Source organism: Tachypleus tridentatus, chromosome 13, assembly GCF_004210375.1.
Source record: "Tachypleus tridentatus isolate NWPU-2018 chromosome 13, ASM421037v1, whole genome shotgun sequence".
NCBI lineage: Eukaryota > Metazoa > Arthropoda > Merostomata > Xiphosura > Limulidae > Tachypleus > Tachypleus tridentatus.
In genome coordinates this window covers 106,104,893-106,128,108 of record NC_134837.1, presented here as the reverse complement: position 1 = coordinate 106,128,108, position 23,216 = coordinate 106,104,893, and the positions used below count along the sequence as shown (strand labels likewise).

At 31.8% G+C, this 23,216-nt stretch overlaps 2 protein-coding genes across 5 annotated transcripts in view; one reads left to right on the top strand and one right to left on the bottom strand.

The window, feature by feature from the left end:
• The first annotated feature begins 1,717 nt into the window (after positions 1-1,717).
• On the top strand, positions 1,718-14,285 carry LOC143237852 (putative imidazolonepropionase). The gene is given in 10 exon segments (XM_076477531.1): positions 1,718-1,998; positions 3,581-3,687; positions 4,046-4,110; positions 5,681-5,958; positions 6,347-6,572; positions 8,510-8,672; positions 8,675-8,727; positions 10,218-10,378; positions 10,812-10,924; positions 13,671-14,285. Coding segments are annotated over 9 exon segments (1,323 nt in total). The 5' UTR covers positions 1,718-1,822; the 3' UTR covers positions 10,906-10,924; positions 13,671-14,285.
• The window catches only part of LOC143237854 (protein trapped in endoderm-1-like), a 35,884-nt gene continuing 24,768 nt past the window's right edge, over positions 12,101-23,216 (bottom strand). For all 4 annotated transcript variants that reach the window (XM_076477534.1, XM_076477532.1, XM_076477535.1 and 1 more), the window contains exons 3-5: positions 17,494-17,764; positions 15,865-16,055; positions 12,101-13,879 (exon numbers count right to left, since the gene is read on the bottom strand). In XM_076477534.1, the coding sequence (XP_076333649.1) occupies positions 13,603-13,879; positions 15,865-16,055; positions 17,494-17,764 (739 nt within the window). In that variant the 3' untranslated portion in view covers positions 12,101-13,602. The remainder of the gene's footprint in view (positions 13,880-15,864; positions 16,056-17,493; positions 17,765-23,216) is intronic.

Here is a 23,216-nt window from a genome sequence, read left to right as displayed (position 1 = left end):
AAAGACCTGAAAATGCTGGTCATGTCAAAAGCATTAATGACAATGTATGTATGCTGAGTGGAAAACTTGGAGAGGGGGGTCAAACACGACTTCATGTTGGGTACGAGTTAGATGTAAGGTGACCCTGAATATAATAGTTTTGTCTTTACATTTGATACTAGTACAAAGTTACTTTAAAATATATTTAATACTATTACAATACCAGAGATGGGTTTAAAACTGATATTTCAAACACAACCTCATGTAGGGTAAGGGTTAGGTATAACGTAACCCTGAACATAACAGTTTGGTCATTCGATTTCATACCAGTTCGAAGTAACTTTAAAATACATTTAATGCTATTACAATACCAGAAAAAGGTTTGAAATTAGTATTGTACATTTAATTGGGGTATCTTGTGGATAAAGATAGATTTTCAGGTCGAAACGTTGTTCGCTCCTCTACGTAAAAACTTTTCTCAACCCTAACGAGCCGTTTTACATAAATATTTTTCTCTACAAGTGGGTTTTCTCTACATCACTGATTAATGTTTTCATATGCTTAGTGTTTGTTGTATACTTACCGTGAAATTTGTTATTGAGCGAAAATCGATACGATGGCCTGCCTGTTTTCCTGCCTGCCGCTGGTATTAAAATCTGAGCTCCCCAGTTGCACAGCGGCATGTCTGCGGATTTACAATGCTATAAACCGGATTTCACTGCTCGTAGTAGTAAGAGCACAGATAGCCCATTCTATGGTTTTGTGCAAAGAAATTGAAATCTGATTATCAGCCTTGTAAGGGCTCAGACTTACGTTGCTCCCATAGGCAGCCTATCGTAATGCATGAAACATTATGAATAATAAATTCAATACATTATGATAACTCTCAGATGTACTTATTTATTCACCATTTATGATATAAATATGCATAAACCTGATTAATTTATAAATGAGACTTAGATGATTAGATAAAGTTTCACGAAAGTCCATGCTTCCCAGTGCCACAGTGGTATGTCTGCAGACTCCCACCGCTATAAACTGGGGTTCGATACCCGTGGTGGGCAGAGTAGAGATAGCCCAATATGTAGCCTTATGCTTAATTCCAAACAAACCAAACGAAAGCATACTAATACGTGAAAGAAAAGCTTAGTAATGATTACACTGCACAACTATTTTTGTGCATACCCACCAAATAACAGTCACAATCAACAAAAACTTTTCAGGAAGCAAAACTCTGAGAAATAGACAGTTAACTGTTTACCGGCAATAACGTATTTAATTGCGTTTATGTTTCTAATACGCCATTAAGTTCAACATAATTAAAAGTGTTTTGTTCCTGATTTTTGTTTGTATTCTATGTCCGGTGCATCACGTTGCAATGTCCAACAACAGTCAGCAAGCATTGGCGGATTCCAGTTGCCCTGATATCGTTTTTCCATTGTAACAATGTCCTGGTGAAAACTGAAGATTTCGATGAAACGGTACGTGATGGGCAAATTTGGATGTGATTTTCGTGATCAGCAGCCAAAATTCTATAAGGAACACCCAACAGTGTTCAAGAAGCAAAAACTTTGTTATGCAGTGTTATTGAAGTAATTTAAATGTTCTTGCATAAAGCAGTAAATATGAACTCATATTTAAAGGTTTTTCTTCATGTTTGTTTGTCTTGTTTCCATTGTTAGGATGCATTTCAAAGAGAAAGTAAATCTTAAAAACTTTGATTATATAGAAATTTTGCTAGATGTCGCCTCACAATGTAAAGCACGTGAGTTGGACATTGAAACAGTTTCTCGTTCATGAGTTTTGTATAGTATTAAACATTACGATAGTGTGACGAATAATAATGGCAGCTAATAAAAAATTTAAGTTACTTATTCACTCCGCTCATCAACTGGTACAAGTCTGCTCAAAAGGTGAAAAAGTGTTGCGAGGAGTTGACATGAGTCACGTGGCCGTTTTAGAAGCCAGCAAAGAATCTGAGGGTGGTAATATTGGTGGTATTAGTGTTGTGGTTGATAGGTGAGAAGAATAAAACCCTTTTTTTGTGTGTGTAAACGCTTAATGTATTTATTCTAAAAGTAACGTAAAGAATATATATATATAAAGTAATTACATTTTTCGTTTTAGGTTGCAAAATTAGTATGAACTTCTGTGATTTCTTGGTACAAAATGTACGGAATATACAAAACTGGCAGGACCAGTTGTAAATGAATAAACTGTCCGACACACTGATAGTCAATAAAAGAACAATAAATTATTGGTCACCAATTTCACACAATTACAAGTATTGTTTAGTGTAGATAAGATACGGCTAATATTTTTTTTCTTTATACTAGAAAATCATAGTCATAAAAATAGTGATTCAGTTAATAATCGGCATACACATTATACATATACATACATTATACATATACTCACTGGCATAACCTAGTGTTTAAAATTTGCCAAAAAGCTGTAGTCTTTTTTTTTTCATTTTGGCTGGAATTTATATTTTTCTATTAGGGAAAAAAAGACAAAATTGTTGTAAGCAAAATGTTGGGGGTCCAATGACATTCATTCCCCAGTTCAATTACAAGAGGAAATTGCATCACTGGCTTTCCACCTAGTGATTCTGACATATATGATTATTGTTTTGTGCAAATACATTGGGTAATACTAATAGTAATTTGAAAATAAAACTGTGAAATAATCAGTTTTATTTATAGCTTTTGTACAGCAAGACTTATTTTAAACATGACTATTAATTATTACAGTATGTTTATTATCATAAAAGTTTGAATGAAACCTAATGTTGTGATCAGAAATAGCTGGAACAGTAACATTTCATGAATGTGATGTATTGCAATCCTTCACAGTTTTATAATAGTTGTTGAAATATATTTTCATTAATATTTCAGTAAAATTATGGTTAAAGTCTAGAAAATGGGAGAGGAACAGCCTTGTTTTAAAAATATGTTTGTATATATATATGTTCACACATCTGTATTGGTCTGTATCTAAAAAAACTTATAATCTGTAAAAAAGGAGTAACAGTTACTCAATATACAGCAAGGAATTGAGTGCATGAATGAGGTAGAAGTGCCTATAATAGATCTATATAGGGATTTTTTTTTATTTTTTTTTTTTGAGTTGACCAAGGCCAAGGTTTTCCTGATTTTTAGGTAATGTTATTCAGGATTTGAAAAATTATTAGTTTCAAAAGTGTGTCAAGTTGTTTTTATTTTGTATATAAAATACAAAAAAAAAATTAGGTTATTGAAGATTGTTTGGAATCTTTAGATTTTTGAAAAAGCACAAGTTCATCAAAAAGTATGTTCTGTATAGAACAATTTTTTTTAACTGACAGAGAACTTTTTTTTACTTAAGATTACTACTATTTATGTACTTGTAATCTTATAATTTCAATTAAATAAGAAATATTTTTTGTGACTGTCAAGAACTATTTATATTTTTGTGAAACTGACTTTTTTACTGTGAATATTTGAAAAATTCATTTGAGATTGAATATCATTACCACACATAAGTTGAAGCAAAATAATTCATCTTGTTTGGCTTTTGAGGAAATGAAAAACAAAGAGAAAGAAAATGTGTTTTTTTGCAGAGATGGTAAAATAGCAGATATTGGAAATGATGAAGAAATTATTTTTAAGTACAAAAATGAAGTTTTTGATACACAAGTGGATGCTAGTGGAATGTGCATTTTACCAGGTGAGTCTATATCAGAGTTGTTGTTAAAAATCTAAATTGAATTTTTGTTTAGTTTTCATGCATATCTTGATTGAAAATATATGTTATGATTTTTCACTAAACTGAAATGAAAGATGTCAAAAGATAAGCTTCTTGCTGTGTTTACATGCAAAGATGACAACTTTTCAAAAGTCAACTTTATCTTAGATATGTATATAACTATTAAAACCTTTTTACCAATAAAATAGTTGATTAAATGAAATATTTTGAGAGAGAAATATAGTAATTTAAATTACTATTAAATGGAGTTCCCCTTCTTAACTAATTTAAAAGAAAATGTACTGAAATTTTTATATTTTTATTTTCATTCTCTGACTAGGATTTATTGATGCTCACACTCATCCGGTCTGGGATGGTGATAGAGTCCATGAATTTGCTATGAAGGTAGGAAAGAATAGCTGTTTTAGTTTTAGCAGTTTATTTTTGTATCTTTTAACTGTTTCACTCCTTTGCACATCATATGATGCTTCTATAGTTAACTGCTTCATGCACCATATGATGTTTTAGGTTTCCCCACCATCGTTTGAAATCCTGATTGTACCAGTGACTCATAGATGTCACCTTGACCCATATATGTAGTGAGAAAAATGTAAGTAATGTAAATATTAGGATTTATGCACTAGTATTAGTGACTTGTATTAGTGTAATAAGTGTATTATTTGTACAATATAGCTGATTTATTTATGACCAATTCTGTGAGAGGAGTACAATACAACACCTTGTAAAAGCAAGCCCTGCTCGCCCTCCCAATTTATTCAGTCTGTGACAGTTGCCCAGGGCAAGACCACTCCCTCTTCACTAGGCCTACACAGTAGTCATTATATTATGGTTTAGTGTTTAGTTTTTTAGTTATGCATTCTAAACTATGATTTGATAAGATGTTTGTTTGTTTTTTTCAAAAGAGGTGGGGGTATGGGGTTTCCACCCCACCTGAATAGTGAATGGGTTATAGACTTGAGCTGGGTAGTTATTTTCACACAAGACTTGGATAGTTGGAATAATTACAATAACAAGTAGTAATAATCAAAAAGCTGATTTTGAATATTTAATTAATTTTCAGAATTGTAGCACTAATTGATTAAGTTGATCAATTTTGAATTAATTGAAAAGTAGAATGAAAAATAAGTGCAGTATTTCACTTACTTGGATAACTGGAATGATTTAAAACACTAATTTTAATTAGTTGATTAATTTACATAACACTTATTGATGTAAGCCATGCTCACATATATATATATATTTGATTAATTGAGTTAATTGCCCAACTCTTAAAAATAATTATGAATTTCCATGAATTATCAAGTTTTTTAATTTGACATAATATTTTGACAACATAGAACAAAAGGGTAACAAAAAGTGAAACTTTAAATTGGAAAAGGGCTTGCTGTTGAAATATTGTTAAGAGTTTTTATATTATAGAATTCTGTGTTATAGTCAGCACATCTTTTCTTGACCTTGCTTAAAAAACATCTATTTTGTAAATTACCAGTATAAGCAATCATTTAGTAGATTATAGAATATTGAAGTCTTTTTCTGATATTCGTTATGAAATGTAAAACTGTATTTAACATTTATAAACTGTTGATACTTTTGTTTTAAAGAAAAGTGTTTAGAATTTTTCATGGGGGTAAAAAAAAGCTATAATAATATATTAGTCTTATTTTATTGTTTTCATATCATAAAGTAAGCATTTATGATACAGTGGTAGCTTAGCAAATATTTTAAATTGTTTGCTTATTATAAAATGTATAATAAGTAGGTAAGAAGTGAGATTTACACTGAAAAATGCTTTATGTGATAATGGGTATGTGAAAATAATATTTTTAGCCTTTTAAGACATTTTTCTGTCAGTGTGGGCTTTTTTTATATTTTTGAAAATACTAGAAAGTATCAAGATGCATCAGTGTAGTTTTAATTATTTTAGGGGCATATTTCAAGGATTTCTTTATTTCAGCTTGCTGGAGCCACATACATGGAATTACATGCTGCTGGAGGTGGAATTCATTACACAGTTGACCATACTCGGGAGGCTTCGGAAGAAAAACTCTTAATGTTGTTTATCCAACGACTTCATTGTATGCTCCAAGCAGGAACAACACTCATAGAAGCAAAATCAGGCTATGGACTTGATTCAGAGAATGAGATTAAATTACTTAGGGTTATTGAAAGAGCAAAATTTGTTCAGCCAATAGAAATCTCATCAACATATTGTGGAGCACATGCTGTTCCAAAGTATGTTAGCTTTGTAACCCTCAGCTTGTAGACTTGTCTTTTTATACCACTCACTATAAGTGGGCTTCTCATTATGAAGAATTTTATGTTTTTACATGTGACAAAACTCATTACAAAGAATTGATCAGAAAAGAAAGTACACTGAAGTCTTTTCACATCCTGGTGTTAAGCAGTATTTATATTTCTGAGGTTTGCATAACTTGTTTTGTAATAATGTACTGTGTATATTGTGCAAAAGTAACTTAAAATTCTCATATTTGATTGCATAGTTGCAGATTTATTCAAGATATTAAGAAGAAATAGCTATACTCCAGGAAATAATTAGACACACCAATCTTTTGTAATACAGTGAATTTTATTTCATCTACTTTTTTTTTTTTTTAAACAGAGGTATGACTTCACAACAGGCCACTGATAACATAGTCAGTGACCATCTTCCAAGAATCAAAGATCTGATGAACAAAGGAAGCCTGTGTGTGGATAACATTGATGTTTTCTGTGAGAAAGGAGTGTTTGAAGTTGAAGAAAGCAAAAAGATTTTACAAGTTGGGCGTTCATTGGGTTTGAGGATAAACTTTCATGCTGAAGAACTACATTGCATTCATGGAGCTGAGGTAAAAAAAAAAAATTGTAATAATACTGTGAAATATCTATAGTGACACTGATTTTTAATTTAAGCATAAAATTAATTTTACTTTTTTAAAATTATTAATAAAATGGGGATAGTCATCCATATTTGAAACTGGCTAGCTTCCATAGTTTGTAATATGACAAGATTCATAATTTAAGTGCATCTTCCTATGGGATACTTTATCAATGAAGAATAATTTCATTTAACACTAAAGGTTTTTGCCTTGTGAACACAACCATAAATTTAAATAAGTTATCTTTACAATTTTATAATATAATAAGATATATTGTAACTTAGAAGACATTTTTTTAAAATTATGTTTTACAACTATCATAAAATGATAAAAATGTACATAAATTCAAATTTAGATATAAAAGAAGCTTATGAAGCTGGACAAAACCTTTTAATGTCTAGGTTTCAGATTTCATTAGAAGACTGCATTTAATATTTTAGTTTCATTATCATTCAGGAAGATATCTAGTTGCCTTAGAGAAATAATTTTCACTTCAAGTAATTCATTTATATATAAAGTTGAAGTCTGGATAAATTAATAAACAATATTTACATTTTCTGTTTCCAGTGTCATTTAATGACACAGTTAAGAGAATTGAAAAAAAAAGTAAAGCATAACTGATTATAAATTTTGACTAACTGCTGCTGTGTTTTAAGTTATATTTTTAAGTTAGTTATAAATGTTAATTAACTAAAAAAATGTTGCTAATATATACTAAGTACTAACATGCTGCTGTTAACAACAACTCTATTTAAAATATTGTGCTTATAAAGATGTGTCTGTTGTGGTTGGGGACAGAATCTCCTATTGTAGAGCTTTGTTCCCCGTCTGAAATATGGTATTTTATGATTTTTAAATTTTCTACACTGTGACGTTCACTAACATGAATTTTTTTAATATTTTCTCTTTTCCCCACTCTTAATAAAAAAAATCATTGAAACTCCACTAAATGTATGAGGACTAAATATAATAAATACAAGGCAGTAATATAATGATAATTCCAGTATGCTTTTGTTATTTCAACCATTCATAATTGTTGAACAAAACAAACCTACAGAACCTGATCAAAGGAAACTTACCAAAACAGACCTGACAAAAATCCAGTTTTTTTGTTTGTTTTTTAACTAGGGAATAAAATAATTATTTATTAACGACTCTGTTTTCAACGTGAAGCACTCTGACGTCTTAAAATAAACTAACTTGTAATTTGAACAGTGGCCTATTAGTTGTGAGATAAATACTTTACTTGTCAGTAACTGCAGTAAAAGCACTAAGTATTTTGTAAATGAAGTTTAGGCCATTTTATGTTCATATAAGAATTGTATTGAAATTTTTTGTAGCTGTAACACTGAAAAAATTACCAATTTTTGCACCTTCTGAAAGTGAGTTTACCCTTGAAATCAGAAGTAGTTGTGTTTACAGTTCTTTAGTAATTACTGCTGTAAAAATTTCATGACAGACAATTTGTTTCACATTTTTAAAGTTGTATGAGTATTTGAAATTCTTTCTTAGAACACTAATGAATAAAATGTAAATATAAAAATAAGTTAAAGAAAAAGCAGTAATAAATATAGCGTTAATAGCAAAGTATTAAAACTTGTCACAAAGAATTGTTGAACAAAAATTATAACATTATTCTCTAGAGAGAGAGAGAGAAAGAGTGAATGTATAAATAAACAACAAAAGAATTTCTCTTTCTTCATAAAAAAAATTATTTATTTAGGTGAAAACTTAGTCATTTTATTGTATTATTTTGTCTTTTAATTTGCTAGTTTGTATGTTCTTTTCTGCTTCGGTGTTTGGTTTCTAGAAGTCAGTTAGTTTTTGTTGTTTTTTGAAGTATACAAACTAATTTATTTCAAACCTTTTTTGCATATTTATCATGTGTATATATTATGATAATTCAGATGGGAGCAGAGCTTGGTGCTGAGGCAATATCACATCTTGAAGAGATCTGTGAAGCAGGGATACAGGCTATGGCCACAGCAGGAACAACAGCTGTTGTCCTACCAACAACACAATACATTTTACGTTTACGATCTCCTCCTGTACGCCAAATGATTGAAGCAGGAATCCCATTGCTCTTGGAACAGATTTTAATCCCAATGCCTACTGTTTGTCCATGGTAAGTGTAAACATGTATTTAGGCCAAATATTTCGTTAATCTTATTTCTCAACAGTTTATTCCTTCATCAATTTGATTCATTTCATTCATATCTTGTTATTTGAGAAAAGTAGGTCGAGGATTTTGTTCAGTAAAAGTACAGAAATGTCTCACTTTGAATGTGTGAAAAGTTTAATCAATAATATTACATTGATGATGGTAGACAGCTGATGTTATAACCTGAGATTAGTTTTATTTACATCCTTCTAGCAAGAAATGATGTTAATGTTGCTTTGATTGTGGAACCATTTAATTCTTGAAAATTAAGATATTTATGGACATATATATATATATATATTCTTATGACTTGCTTTTCTTGACCAATTTTGTCTATATGACAAATGATCACATGTCTGTAAGCATATTTGTTTGTTTTTGAATTTTGCACAAAATTACTCAAGGACTATCTGTGCTAGCTTTCCCTAATTTAACAGTGTAAGACTATAGGGAAGGCAGCTAGTCATCACCACCCATTGCCAACTCGTAGGGTTCCCCTTTTTACCAATGAATAGTGGGATTGAACGTCACATTATAATGCCCCCCACGGCTGAAAGGGCAAGCATGTTTGGTGCGACGGGGATTTGAACCCATGACCCTCGGATTACGAGTCGAACACCTTAACACTCCTACGAAAAGTGGGGACTAATAGGCCCCAGAGCAACTTGAAAGGTTATTAATATTAGGCTAATAATTTTGTATTTAAATGAAATTGCCATTTAAATCCATTAATGAATGGATTAACGAGATTCCCACTGTCCCTATCTACTATCTAGCGAAACCACAGCCAGGGGAACGGGCCTGGAGAAATCAGGACTAGAAACATCTTTTCGTAGAAGTGTTAACACACTTGGCCATGCTGGGCCCCTGTAAGCATATAAAAATATATATGTACAAAACTGATTAAAATTTTGAGAAACAGATTTATTGTAGAAAGTCAGCCAAATATACAATAGATGTATAAATATAGACAAGTCTTTTTCACCAAAATAAGTTCCTTGTGATTTGACAAACAAGTTACATGACTGGCATTAATTTCATACATACTGGTTAAAATCTAGCACATAGATTGTTCATAAGGAATCTTAAGCAGTAAATGCAGATGTAATATTATTTCTATCTGCTATTACATTTTTTTTCCTTGAAATGTCCTCAACCAGTTAGTTTACTAATGGAGAACATTTTTAATTACTGTTACCTCTGTAGCTTGTACTTACCAAACAGCTGAATAACAAAAAAATATGAACAATTACTGTGAAGGGTATGCAGATTTGACAACACAACATAACACGTGTGTCTTTTATGTATGTATGTACATGTCTTTATATCATCAGGTTTATCATAACTAATTCTTATTTAAATGAAAATTCTTTGATACACATAATGACCAGGATTTAAAAATATAATTTGTGTTCTTAGTAATTGTGTGTGTATGTCTATATGCATACTTACAGCCATTGGCAATGCATCTTGCTTGTGTTAACTTTCGTATGAGTATGCCAGAAGCCCTTGTGGCCTCTACAATTAATGCAGCAGCAGCTCTTGGAAAATCTTTGACTCATGGATCAATAGAAATTGGAAAGTTTGCTGACTTGGTGGTGATTGAAGCACCAAGGTAAAGTTACTTATAAATGTCCGTGTTTGTTTGGTAAGTTAGTATAATATCAAAGAACACACATATATATTTTGTGTATTAAATGTTATTTGAAAATAAGCATCATTGTACATTTAAAAAGCTGTAAAGTTTCATCTGTAATAGTACAGAAAATTGAAATGTGAAGTAATGTATTACTTTGTGCCATTTCTAGAATAATTTTACAACAAAGTATCCAAAAACATTTCAGGAACTTGTACACATTATATAAACAACTGAAATATCAAACATGTAGTTGTAAAAAGAAGAAATTGGATGCATTGTGTTTACTAAAACACCAAATCTTTTTCATTGACAAATACAGATTGTAATATATATAAATCATGGATGCACAATTTAACTGGTTTAATTAGTCCATTTTTATGTTTTGTATAAAATCATATTATAAATGTAGGTGGGAGCACATAGTGTACCAGCTGGGAGGCCATGACCAACTTATCAAGGTTGTCATTAAACATGGAAATGTTGTCCATAAAAGAACACAGTGATGTTTAAGGAAGGAAAAAGGTATGTTTCATTTCAAATTCCATTCAAGAATTATACTTTTTACTATCTAGAGACAAAACATAGACTATGAAATTATAATGTAGTTTTTGGATGCAAGTTGTGAAATAAAAACATTGAAAATGAATGATCAAAAGATGAAAGAAAGAAAAAAAGAGACTTTTATAGTCCAGTTATTTTTAAAAGACCTTTTATGTATGTATATTTTTTATAATTATCTGGAATTTAAAAGTCACTTATCTCTCACTGACATTGTAGTACAAATTTTGAAAGGCAACAAAAAATTGAAAAAGACTGGATTATGTTACAGTTCCTAAAATAACTGCATAATACACTGCCCAATTGGAGATAAATTAATGTGATTGTTTAATGTATTTTATTCATTTATCTTTCTCAGTATTGCAAAATACAAAAGCAAATCTCAACATTATAATGCTGCTATATATTGTTTTTGGTTGTTATTATTTCAAAATTATACATTTCACAGATTACTCGTGTTTATAGTTTGTCTTGTTTCTGGTATCTGCATTAATATTCAGATGGATGTATCAGGGTGTACTCAAAGAGTGCCTCTTATTAAAAAAAAACTTCCTTCATGAAATATGTGTATAATAGAATAGAAACTATTTCTACTTAGTTCTCACCAACATGCTGACTACTGGAATGTATCCTTTGAATTCCGTTCAAGCACCACTAAATTCAATAGCAGTATCTAACACCATTAACATTTCATCATTCTTGTGTTTTCTTCTGAGACACTGAATTTTCGTCACAGGAAACTTTACTTGTAGAGAATCAAGCAAAACTTTAATATTTCACAGTTTTTAACATCTTTCAATACTCGTTGAAAACTAATTGTAACTGAGCTGAAAATTTGCAATTATTTGTCTATACAAATATAAGTACAATCACTATAAAAACAAATAGCTTCCAAATTAAATGTCATAGAAAAATAGTTTCTCTGTATACTAATGGTTATTTGCAATTAAGCAAAAGCATAAACTTTTGGCTTTGAAGATTTTACTTTTGTAGGATAATATTTATCTTATTTGTCTCTCAGCTGAAATACTATATAAGCTAGGACAGATATATATATATATATAAACAAAATGCCTATAGAGCTATGGAAAATTTTTTAAATTGATACATAAATCAAAATGGAAAATGAAAATACAAAAGTGAATCCCAACAGCATTTATTTGTGAAAGTAAAAAAAATAAACATACAATCTTCAAGTCAACATCCTGTCTAGGAATATTAACATTAGAATATTTTAAGTATTTCATCATAAAAAATAGATATATAAAAGAAAGATATTTTTGTGCAGTTCAAAACTAATCACACACACACACACACACACACATTTATTTTAATGATTACTACTGCAGATTACATGTGCATAGCACAAATATTGGATTTTTAAACATTTACAATGCTAAAATTAGGGGTTAGATTCCCCTCAGTGGACTCAGCAGATAGCCAGATGTGGTTTTGCAATAAGAAAACACACATACACATTTTCAAACAAATTTCTGTTTAAAAATCTAGATCAGTTACACATGTAGGTTTAGTAGCCTTCCCAAAGACAAATTCACTTATCAAAAATGATATTCCTATTTGATTGATCTACAAAATAATTTTCTATCCTCTAAGAATTATTTTGCCACATGCATATGTAATGTATAGCATGTAATATGCAAGTTTCTCTAATCTTTCAGCAAAATAATTGTTTCTGCAAATAAAAAAAGTCACTGATCACAGAAACTGTGCTATTCTTATTCAGTAATCTATATGAATATCAAAATATCTAATATCTCAGTTTGCATTAATGATCGGCATATCACAAAATATTATTTCTTTTCTTTGTTAAACCTAAATGTAACAGGAATGTGCACAATGGATAAAGCTAAAAATGTAATACATATTTATAATTACATTTTAAGAGTAATACTACAAGAAAATAAACATTTAATATCAACAATATTGTGAAGAGAAGAAATTTCAGGCTTAATGTCTATGATATGTCAACTATTTGTTATTTGTTTAAAGGTAGATGACTAAAGAGAAAGGTTGTATTTATTTATATCTGGAATTTGACCTTTCAGTGATCAATTCATGTAGTGTATTATGCATTTAAACAAACACCCACATATGTCATAACAGCAATTTACAGTTATTTAGCAGGCACATACCTTATCTTTTATGTATATATTATGGAGATTAACAAATTTAAAACCTGTGATTTTTATATTGCATTGCTGTTAAAGTTAGGTTTTCCAACAAGTTCCTCATTCTTCACAAGCTATATAATTATTTCAGTGTAAACAATGAATATAAAAATCTTATACAGTAAAAGTAACAAATACTAGAGTCAATATGTTTTTACAAGAATGTGGTAGTTTTTTTTTTGTTTTAATCACATCCACAACCAAAATTAAGATGACTTTAGTAATTACCAACATGTTTTCAGAATAGCAAGACCCCATAAAACATAAGTAAAACTAAGATTTTCTTGCATGTGGAGAATTACACATTAAGTGAATACCCTAACAACCAGGTCTTTCTTAGGTTTGGGGTATTTTGTTTAGTTATTTAGGTATCTAAACAACTTACATTTGTGCATAATGTTGTTGCATACTCTGATCTGAATAATCATCAAATATAAACTGGTTATTAAAGTTTTAAACAGCATTTTCCTCCCTATCATTTCTTTCTGGTTTTACTTTGGTTGGAAAAACAAATATTTCAGAAACCACAGTTTTGGAAGCTCCAGCAAAGCCTGAATTTTGGGAACGGTTTAAACTTGATCCTGTTGATGGTGTGTGAAGACGAACCTTTGAACATAACAGTCGGTAGTAAGCTTGACGGTAATGACGATTCATCACTGCATAGATGAATGGATTGATACAAGATGACATCCATGCCAAGACTGAAGCTAGGACATGTATGGTAGGGTACCTGAAAAGATGGATGTTTATTTTGTTCAGAGATTTGTACTAAAGCCTATTCCTGGTTTAGTTTACTCGCACACTTCATATATTAACTTGTTTTTAAGCCATTTTTTTCAGTAAGTCTTATAGATTTATTGCCAGATATAGTTTATCATACTCTGCTATATATTTACTGCTTTTTATTTCTCTTTGTTACTTGTTAAATTTAAGTTGTTGTTTTCAAACAAACCAAAAATTATAGTTTTAATACTCTAGAAGTTTCATATATAATCTTTTATTTGTTTAGACTGTTTTGGAATATTGTGTGAAGAATTCATTCATTCATTATTTACAAAGATATTTTTTTTATTAAATGTTTGTTTATATCAAATCTTTCAAAGTGGAAGTGTAAATAAAAAGATTTTTTTTTATAATCTGGACTAAGCATTATTTGTGTGGTCTGTGGTCGCAAAAATTCATACTGTACTTGAGAACCATGCATGCACTACGAAAGCTCAAATACTTTTAAACCTACCTTGGACTACCTTTAAAAGAGATCTATATTTTAAAATGACAGTAAGTTGCCTATATTCATTGTTTTGAGAATTTAGTTCTCAATCTATAACAAATGTATGTAAATAAAGGCAGAGTTATTAAAGCAATTGTGAATGATCAACTGGGAAGTCAAACAGGAGATAAAAAGAAAGAGAACTGGCCCAGGGATTAAGGCACTCAACTCGTAATCCGAGGGTCGCAGGTTCGAATCCAGGTTGCACCAAACATGCTTGCTTGCCCTTTCAGCCGTGGGGGCATTATAATGTGATGGTCAACCCCACTATTCGTTGGTAAAAGAGTAGCCCAAGAGTTGGCGGTGAGTGGTGATGACTAGCTGCCTTCTCTCTAGTCTTACACTGCTAAATTAGGGACAGATAGCCCTCAAGTAGCTTTGCACGAAAAAAAAAAAAAAAGATAATTGTTAACAACTTTCTTTGCTTTCGGCATATATGATATTGAAAAAAAAATGTAATAAAAACAACTTCATAGAGTTTGCATAGTGGGATTGTAATGGGTACCTACATGCACCAAATATTTTGTAAAGTAAATTTATTTGTTCATAGATGAAATCACCCAAGTTATGATGATGTAAATCTTTGCTGCATGAATCTTTGAGTTTTCAAATGAGTATTTCTAGGGGGATCTGAGGGTATGCCTCCCAGGACATTTTTGAAAATGTAATGCTATGCAATAAAGATGATTTAGTATTACTAAAGGTGTAATAAAGACAAGAATAACAGTTCAAATAATTATACCATTAGTTGTACTATGATATTTAGTTTTGAGCTAGTTTAATTACAGATACTGCATACACAAACAATGTTGTATTGAATTAAAAGAAGCAAAAATTAATACATAAGATAGAAATATACATACCATGTAAAAGTTGGCAGTATATCTTAAAACAGACTTTTGATGGTAATGTTTGTAAGAATAACAAATATATTTGTTAGGTATTTACTGTTGAATTTCTTAAATACTATACTTAACTTTTAAATACAGATTAACAAAAATACTTTTAAGACTGGGGAGATTGTATATCATTAAAAGGAAAATTTTGAGAAATTGTTAGCTTAAAGCTTGTGAACAACATAAAATGTTATTTGTATTAGAAGGTATACATGGGAGATTAACGTTGGTAATTAAATATTTATTCTGACACGAAGCAATTAGAAACAGTACAGTAAGAAGTGTCTGAACACCATATTAAGATGTTAATGTAAGATGACAGCTAATACTCCTCACTCGTGAGAAGTAATGTTTCAAATACAAGTTAAAAAAGCAAATGTCAGAAGACTTTTGATACAGGTGGTAACTGTTACAATATTGTAACTTTATGAGTAACGTAACCGATTGACTAGAAACAAGTACAGTTGTCACTGTCATGAATTTGTAAAATGTAAGAATAAAATCACCTAAAACTGGTATTTATAATGTTCAAAATATCATAACGTATACCTTATTCTGCTGTCAAAAACATTAACTATCATCAGGGGTAGGAAACAAAGAATAAATGAACAGAAGATTATCAACATCATGCGAGTCAGTCGAATTTCATCATTCCGTTGGGTATTTTGTCTCGTCATGGCGGATGGAGTTGTTTGACTTATTGGACTGTGAGCCTCAATATTTCTCCGACTGTGACGTACCTGAAAATACAAAAATTCATACCTTCAAAAAAATGAGTTTCTTTCGGGGAAAAAAAAGTGTGCTAGAAACAAATTTCAGAGTTACTTCATTGCGAGTGGTTTTATTTGAATGGTAAGATGCAACAACTTGGTTTGAAACCAGTTTATCTGCAGTAATTTGGTGTGTAAAATGTACGATAGGAAATTTTATCTTTCCAACAGACAGTAATTAATTTATTTCAATATTTAAAGTTTTGTTTATACAAACTATGGAAATTAAGCAGTGATCACCATCCCAGTCAATACTTGCAGTTTTATAATTTGACGGTTATTTAAAAGAAATCAGCGATACAGTTATGTTAGAAAAAAGTAAATCTAAACAGAAACTTCGAATGCACTGTTTTATGTATTTACGGTTATTATCGCTGGTCTTACAGTAAATAATAAAATCGGCTGTTGCATGCACGTGAAACATGTCATTAAACTGTTGGAATTAACACTTGGGGTGCTGTGAAGTTGCATTAATGGTTTGTGATAAAGTACAAAGCTGTACAATGTATTGTCTGTGGTCTGCTCCATGCAGCATCGAAATCTAATTTTTTATTATTATAGGACCGTTGAGCTGTAAATTACTGTTCGCTGCATGTTTGAATCAAAGATAGATTTCACTATTAAGTTTTGTCCGAAAACTCTGTGACTATAAATTAAAAATAGCTTGAGTAAGTACTAATAAACTAAATATGATATCCATACAATGCAGTGAAGGAAGCAGTTGTATGACATGTACATCGATCATTTGAACATGTAAATTACTTACAAAACTTTCGATGGCACACTTTAAGTTAATGTTTTTAATAAATAAGCAAAAAAAAGAAGAATTAAAATATAAATCTGCGATTTTGCTCTAAAACAATCTGTAACTGAAACTCCAAACGGGTACTTCTAATCAAAAACCAACAGCGTATGAATTCTGAGTTTTACAAACTAACGGATATGTTTCAAAAATGTGCATTTTCTGTCCTGATAAAATAACCACTAATATACATCTATAAGTATCCGAAACGAGGTGGCTTAGCTGAAACACCTACTAGTAATCAGTTAGGAACAATGAACCCTACCTTATCTCGCTTTTGAATGAAAAATATATAAGTAATAGCCGAAAGTTATACTGAAAATTGTCCAAAGCAACAGACTGCCCGAAAATGTTTCAGCTGCCCAAGAAACAGTTTGAAAATGTGAAATTTTCGACTATTTAAAGTTACATATTCACTGTCTAATGTAAATTTTAAGTTGTTTACGCTTACCTTACACTTATAACTTCTAAAGCGTGAATGCGCACTTAAAATCTGTTTATTTTTTCAATGGATTCCGGAGAAATACAATAAAAGGGGTGGCCATCATGATTCAAACGTTTAAAAATTACCAGAACTTGCAAAGTACTATCAGGTATATTAATTACCTTGTAGAAGATACAAGAGTAGGAGACAATAATCACGACACAAGGAACCAAGAACCCTATGATAAACAAAAACTTCTTTGGAGAGTGACCGTTTCGTCTTAGAATAGTGCAAGAAAAAGTTTCGTCGTTCAAACCGAACTCTCCCCAAGCACGTGCCAATGTTGGTGTAAGCATGGAGAAACTAAATATCCAAGAAAAGGCAATCATCAGCGCCACGTAACGTTTCTTGTAGATCCTGTCGTACAGGTTGTAGTGGTTGATTAAGATTAATCTAAACCGGGAGAAAAGTGTGTTAAAAATATTAAGATATCAAACACAAATCTGCTGTAATTAAAGACCGTGTATAAATCATAACGTGTTAAAGATATGTAAAGGAACTGTAAGGTAATATACAATCATTTATGGAAGCTATTTACCAATAAATTTTAAAGATATATAAAGGAATGGCGAGATAATTTACAATCACTTATGGAAGCTATTTACCAATAAGGCCCGGCCTGGCCAGGTGGTTAAGACACTCGACTTGTAATCTGAGGATCGCGGGTTCAAATCCCCATCACAACAACTATGCTCGCCCTTTCACTCGTGGGGGCGTTATAATGTGATGGTCAATCCCATTATTCGTTGGTAAAAGAGTAGCCCAAGAGTTGACGGTGGGTGGTGATGACTAGCTGCCTTCTCTCTAGTCTTACATTGCTAAATTAGGGACGGCTAGCGCAGATAGCCCTCGTGTAGCTTTGCGCGAAATTCAGAAACAAACAATGGTTCGTATCTGTTCGTTACGACAGACACGCGGACACATTTTCTTAAAATTTTTTGAAAGTCGAATGTGATCAACGCTGCATGGCTAAACACACGCTCTACTGAGTGGCCCTCTAGTTTAATTCTCTTTATTCAACCCACCTTTAATTATTATGTCAACAAGCAAAAACGTTTCATCAGAGCCCGAAAATTTAATATTTTGGGGGGACCCAATTACGTTTTATGCGGAGGAGTATCTTTTGTAGTCACGCCACTAATTAGCATGTATAATTTGTGTCACCCAAGGAAATGTGAAGCAAAAAAAAAGTTGCCTTTAATGTATATTTGATTCTTAAAATCCATCAAACAGTGAATATTGTGGAAAAATGCAGCAGTGATTTTGGCATATCAAATTATATATATAATTGTGCTCACTATGAGTGTTGTTACAAGAAACAAGGGTGTATTTTTTTTTAACTTTCAGCAAATAATAGTCTAAATTACATATAATTCCAAAATCTGTTGTTTAGTGCACCAATGAGTACCGACATATTTTCTGTTGTGAATTTCACCCTTGGATACAACTTGGTGCAAAGTAACGTGGCCAAAACGCGAGATTTTTCACTAATGGGTGTGAACGTGAGAATAAGTTCAGGTGTGTAAGTCTAAAGCTCAATGAGTGTGTTCTGGCAGCTTTGAAAACGTAACTAGTGGGTATTAACCTCAGAACAGCTAGTTTTACATTATAAATGTTTTTAAAGTTTAAGCTAGACATAATCTAAAATGTAAAGTAAAATGTTTTAGAATAGTATTGCATTAAATGTTACATAAACCTTAAAACTAAAAGTAAAATTATTGTGAAGAATAATAGGCTTAGCTTTTAGTCATTATTACAAGTAGTTTTTCAAATGTATGAGTATCATGATTAGGGGTATCAGAAACAACAAAAAAGGAATAGTTTGTTTGTTTTTTGAATTTCGAGCAAAGCTATTCAAGGGCTATCTGCGCTAGCCGTCCCTAATTTAGCAGTGTAAGACTAGAGGGAAGGCAGCTAGTCATCACCACCCACCGCCAACTCTTGAGCTACTCTCTTACCAACGGATAGTGGGATTGACAGTAACATTATAACGCCCCCACGGCTGAAAGGGCGAGCATGTTTGGTGCGATGGGGATTGGAACTCGCGATCCTCAGATTACGAGTCGAACGCCTTAACTCACCTGGCCATGCCGGGCCCAAAAGGAATATTAGAGTACAATGAAATCTTTTCTTATATATCATTTTTAAAGCCTGGAATTGGTCATTTGCAATAATACATGACGTTCGATAGGATAAATAAATATTTAACATTAAAATCAGGAATAGATTGTTTTAGGAACATTAGTTTGGATTTCTCACTTTTAGGTTTACGGGCTTAGCTAATGCTGTAATTCAGCTAGGTCTAAAGTGGTAACATTAGGTTTAGTCTTAATAACCAACTTTCCCGGTTTTCACTTCTCTGTTCTAGTGTCCCGAAGAAATCGAGACAACAAGTGTTCCGGTTTCATTTTGCTTTATATTTTTCCTAATTAGTCCGTATTTGCCTAAACGGGCTATTATTGTATTAGATAGAAAAGACAGTCAGCATTAATCAAGGTAAAAATATAGTTTTAATGAGGACACTTGCTCGTGCTATTGCAGTGTCATCATCTCTTACATGATCGCTGAGAGTTGTAATGAACTCAGACTTTGCCTTTATTTACGTTGAATACGGCGGTGGCGCCAGCTCAAAAAAAAGAAAAAAGAGGGGAGACAGTGAAGGCAAAACAAGACATTCTTATATTACATTGAGCTAAGGTTAGGGTTTCAAAAAGTACTTTGCATTGAGTTTTGAAACCCCAAAATACTCACAGAATTTTTTTGGGGGGCGGATACGTTTTTCAAGTGGATTGATGAATAATGTTAAAAACATGAATTTACCAAGACATTAATTGTAACGATCCTCTTCGACTTTAAACCATCGTTAACCTTACACTTGTAAATTTAGTCATGAGCCTGTCATCATTATTATCAAGGTCAAAGGAAAGAGCGCTTTCTTTGTGCACCCTAATTACTGTTACATTCTTCAGTTTCTTATCTGCCATTGTTTCTAAGGTGATTTTAATCAGTTTTAGCTTGCTAAAGCTTCTTTCACAGCCGGGTTTGCTAACTGGGAGAGTTATTACTATCTTTATAACCTCGTAAAGTTCAGTAAAAGCCATAGATAAGGCTTTTATCTGCAAACTCTCCGACTGCTCTAAATGCCCCACCTGAACTCTCATTCATTCTATTATCTTGTCTCATTTCAATTTGTATGTTTTCAAGATTCAGTCTATAACGGGCTGCAAGAGGTTTAATAGTCTCAAAATTGAGGAATTTTTTCAGATTTAAGGTAATCTGCAAACAACAAGCGAAATATTTGGAAGTCTTCCCCATCGAACCATTTGTTTAGATGGCTCGTTTTATATCAGATGGTGTTCCGCTCCCAAGTGATTTAGAACTACAAAGCCATTCATGTACGAGGGTGTGGAGCTTTATAACTGGCGCCAACGGCAACATTTCAGATCATTTTCTGGTCACGATGTCACAAGAACTTTGAAAATATCGTGCAACGTTTTCGTCACATCTGTGGTTTGTCAACCCTGCTAGACGACTCTCAAGGAGATCTGCTACTTTCATGTAATACAACCTGGAACTTGCAGCATATCTGACGCTCTTTTTGGTTCATGCAAGATGTCTTTCAGAAACAGCATACAATATTCGATCCTAGGGTCAAGTTGTTTTAAAATGAATCTGGCATTTAATGAACGGTTTTGATTGTTGTCACTTACGTCAACATGTATTTAAGCAGCCAAACCTCGCTAAACAGCATGCATCTGACAATCTCATTGTGTTTTTAAATTGTACAGGCTTTTATTCTGAGTACTTGTTGTTTTTTTTCTTCTTCGGAAAGTAATTCACTGTGCATGAACATTAGAATAGCTACTAAAATTGTAGTAAATCTGAAGCGTTGAGAAAATGTCAGTCATCTTCTTATGACAATGAACAAAACAGTGAAGGTAATTTTTATTTGTTTAACCCCAGAGTACTTGCCATTCATAACAGCCGTAGCATCACATCCTTTACCATCAGGTTTATGACATCAATAGTGTTGTCCTTTATTATATTTGGTCAACGATTCTGCCTCGAGTTATCAGCGACTTCTGAATCATTAAAATATCGTAGTAACAAACTCATCTACTCTTTTTTTTAAGGATGGTGGTGGATGGGTCTTTAGTTTCAGACTAAGAATGAAAAGAACCGAGTTTATTTTTTTATATCACTGAGGGTATTCAAAGTGGTATATTGTATACTGTAATGTCTACATTTGACATTTTAAAGCCCTTCATGAGTTGTTCATTTAGAATCTGGGAATAAGGCTTTAATAAGTTTTATTCTCTAAAAAACTATTTTTGGCTGTGTCTCTTTCACGATGACCCCTCTCAACTATGTTTTGGACAGCTGTAAGTCTCAACGTATCTGCAAGTATTATGATCTATTTCCAAACCTACAATCAGCCGGTGAGATTCATTAAAGCGGTCCGTTACTGTTTTCTCAGAAAGCTTTGATTCGAAACAAGTATTATATTTCCATATATTATTCAAATGTGTATAAAACTGCTTGTTGTTTTTTGGAGATGCAGTTTCCCATGCATCGGACCCTCCAGTTACACAAAGCTTGTTCCCCTTGTACCTGTAGTAAAATAACAAGACAAAACAGTAAACTGTCATTAGGTGTGGAATACTTAGGTCAAGGATGTAATTTATACCATTTAAATATGAATCTTTGTCCGTGTGTCTTTGAAAAGCGCAAGAGCTCATTTTTAGTTTTCCTCAACGATAGTTGCTTTGACAAGTAGAGATGCTAAACTCTTAAAATATTTTTAAATATTTGATGTATTTGTTCCAACACAGCGTGTGAATAAAACATAAATTTTAACTTGGTTAATTTTCTCGTCATTTAAAAATTAAGAAGAACAGGTGCTACTTAAATTTAAATAGGTTTTACTTATTAGTACAGAAAATATTAAGAATATTATTGGAAGGAGAAGATCCTGTGCTGAGGTCGTTGACAAGCTTCTCAAGTATATAAAAAAAGCAATACCATTAAATCAGTATTGCCAAATCTCGCATAAAATAAGTGGCACTGCCATTCAATACAAGGATGCACTGACTTTCAAAAGTGCTCCCTTATGGCTTACCTTAAAAATGGCGATTTGTGCGGCTTAAATGGGCTGATCAGGAACGTTACAATTGTGTTTGGTTTTTGGTAATTGATTTGGTCAACGAATAGTTTACAAGTGATTCAAATTTTAGAATTATCTTATCACCACTCCTGTTCATTGAAAAAAACATTTTACTGTGTGTTAAAGTCGGTTATTACAAAAAAAAAGCCCAGATAAACGACCCAAGAACAAACAAGCCCAATTCCGTTCATTATAAGAAGATTTGGTAATACTAATTAAAATCACCTTTTTTACAGTGCGTAATTAGGTGTTAAAACAAACTATATAATAAAAAGGTATATGGTCATAGATTAAAAGTGGATACTATCGGCCAGTTTCATTCCTGTGGTCGTTAGTTCGGAATCGGGAACGGCACTAAGGCCAACTGATAAACATATTCCAGCGGAACTCCATAACAGAGGGAAAGCCTGTGATAAATTTTTTAGTGAATCAATCAATCTTAATTTGGAATAATTTTTAAGTAACAGATACTTTAGGTAGCATACCTTGTTCTTCTGAAAACGTAAAGTCGTTTACTTTCAAGTCATGTCATTAGTTGGCATATTTTTAGTCTATCGTAAATTCATAAGAAAATCAATTTAATATATATTAGCTTACCAGCTATTTATTAAAAAGTTAATGGCCAACCACAAAATTACAAAACTAAATGAAACAAGTTAACTATAAAATACGTCATCTTCA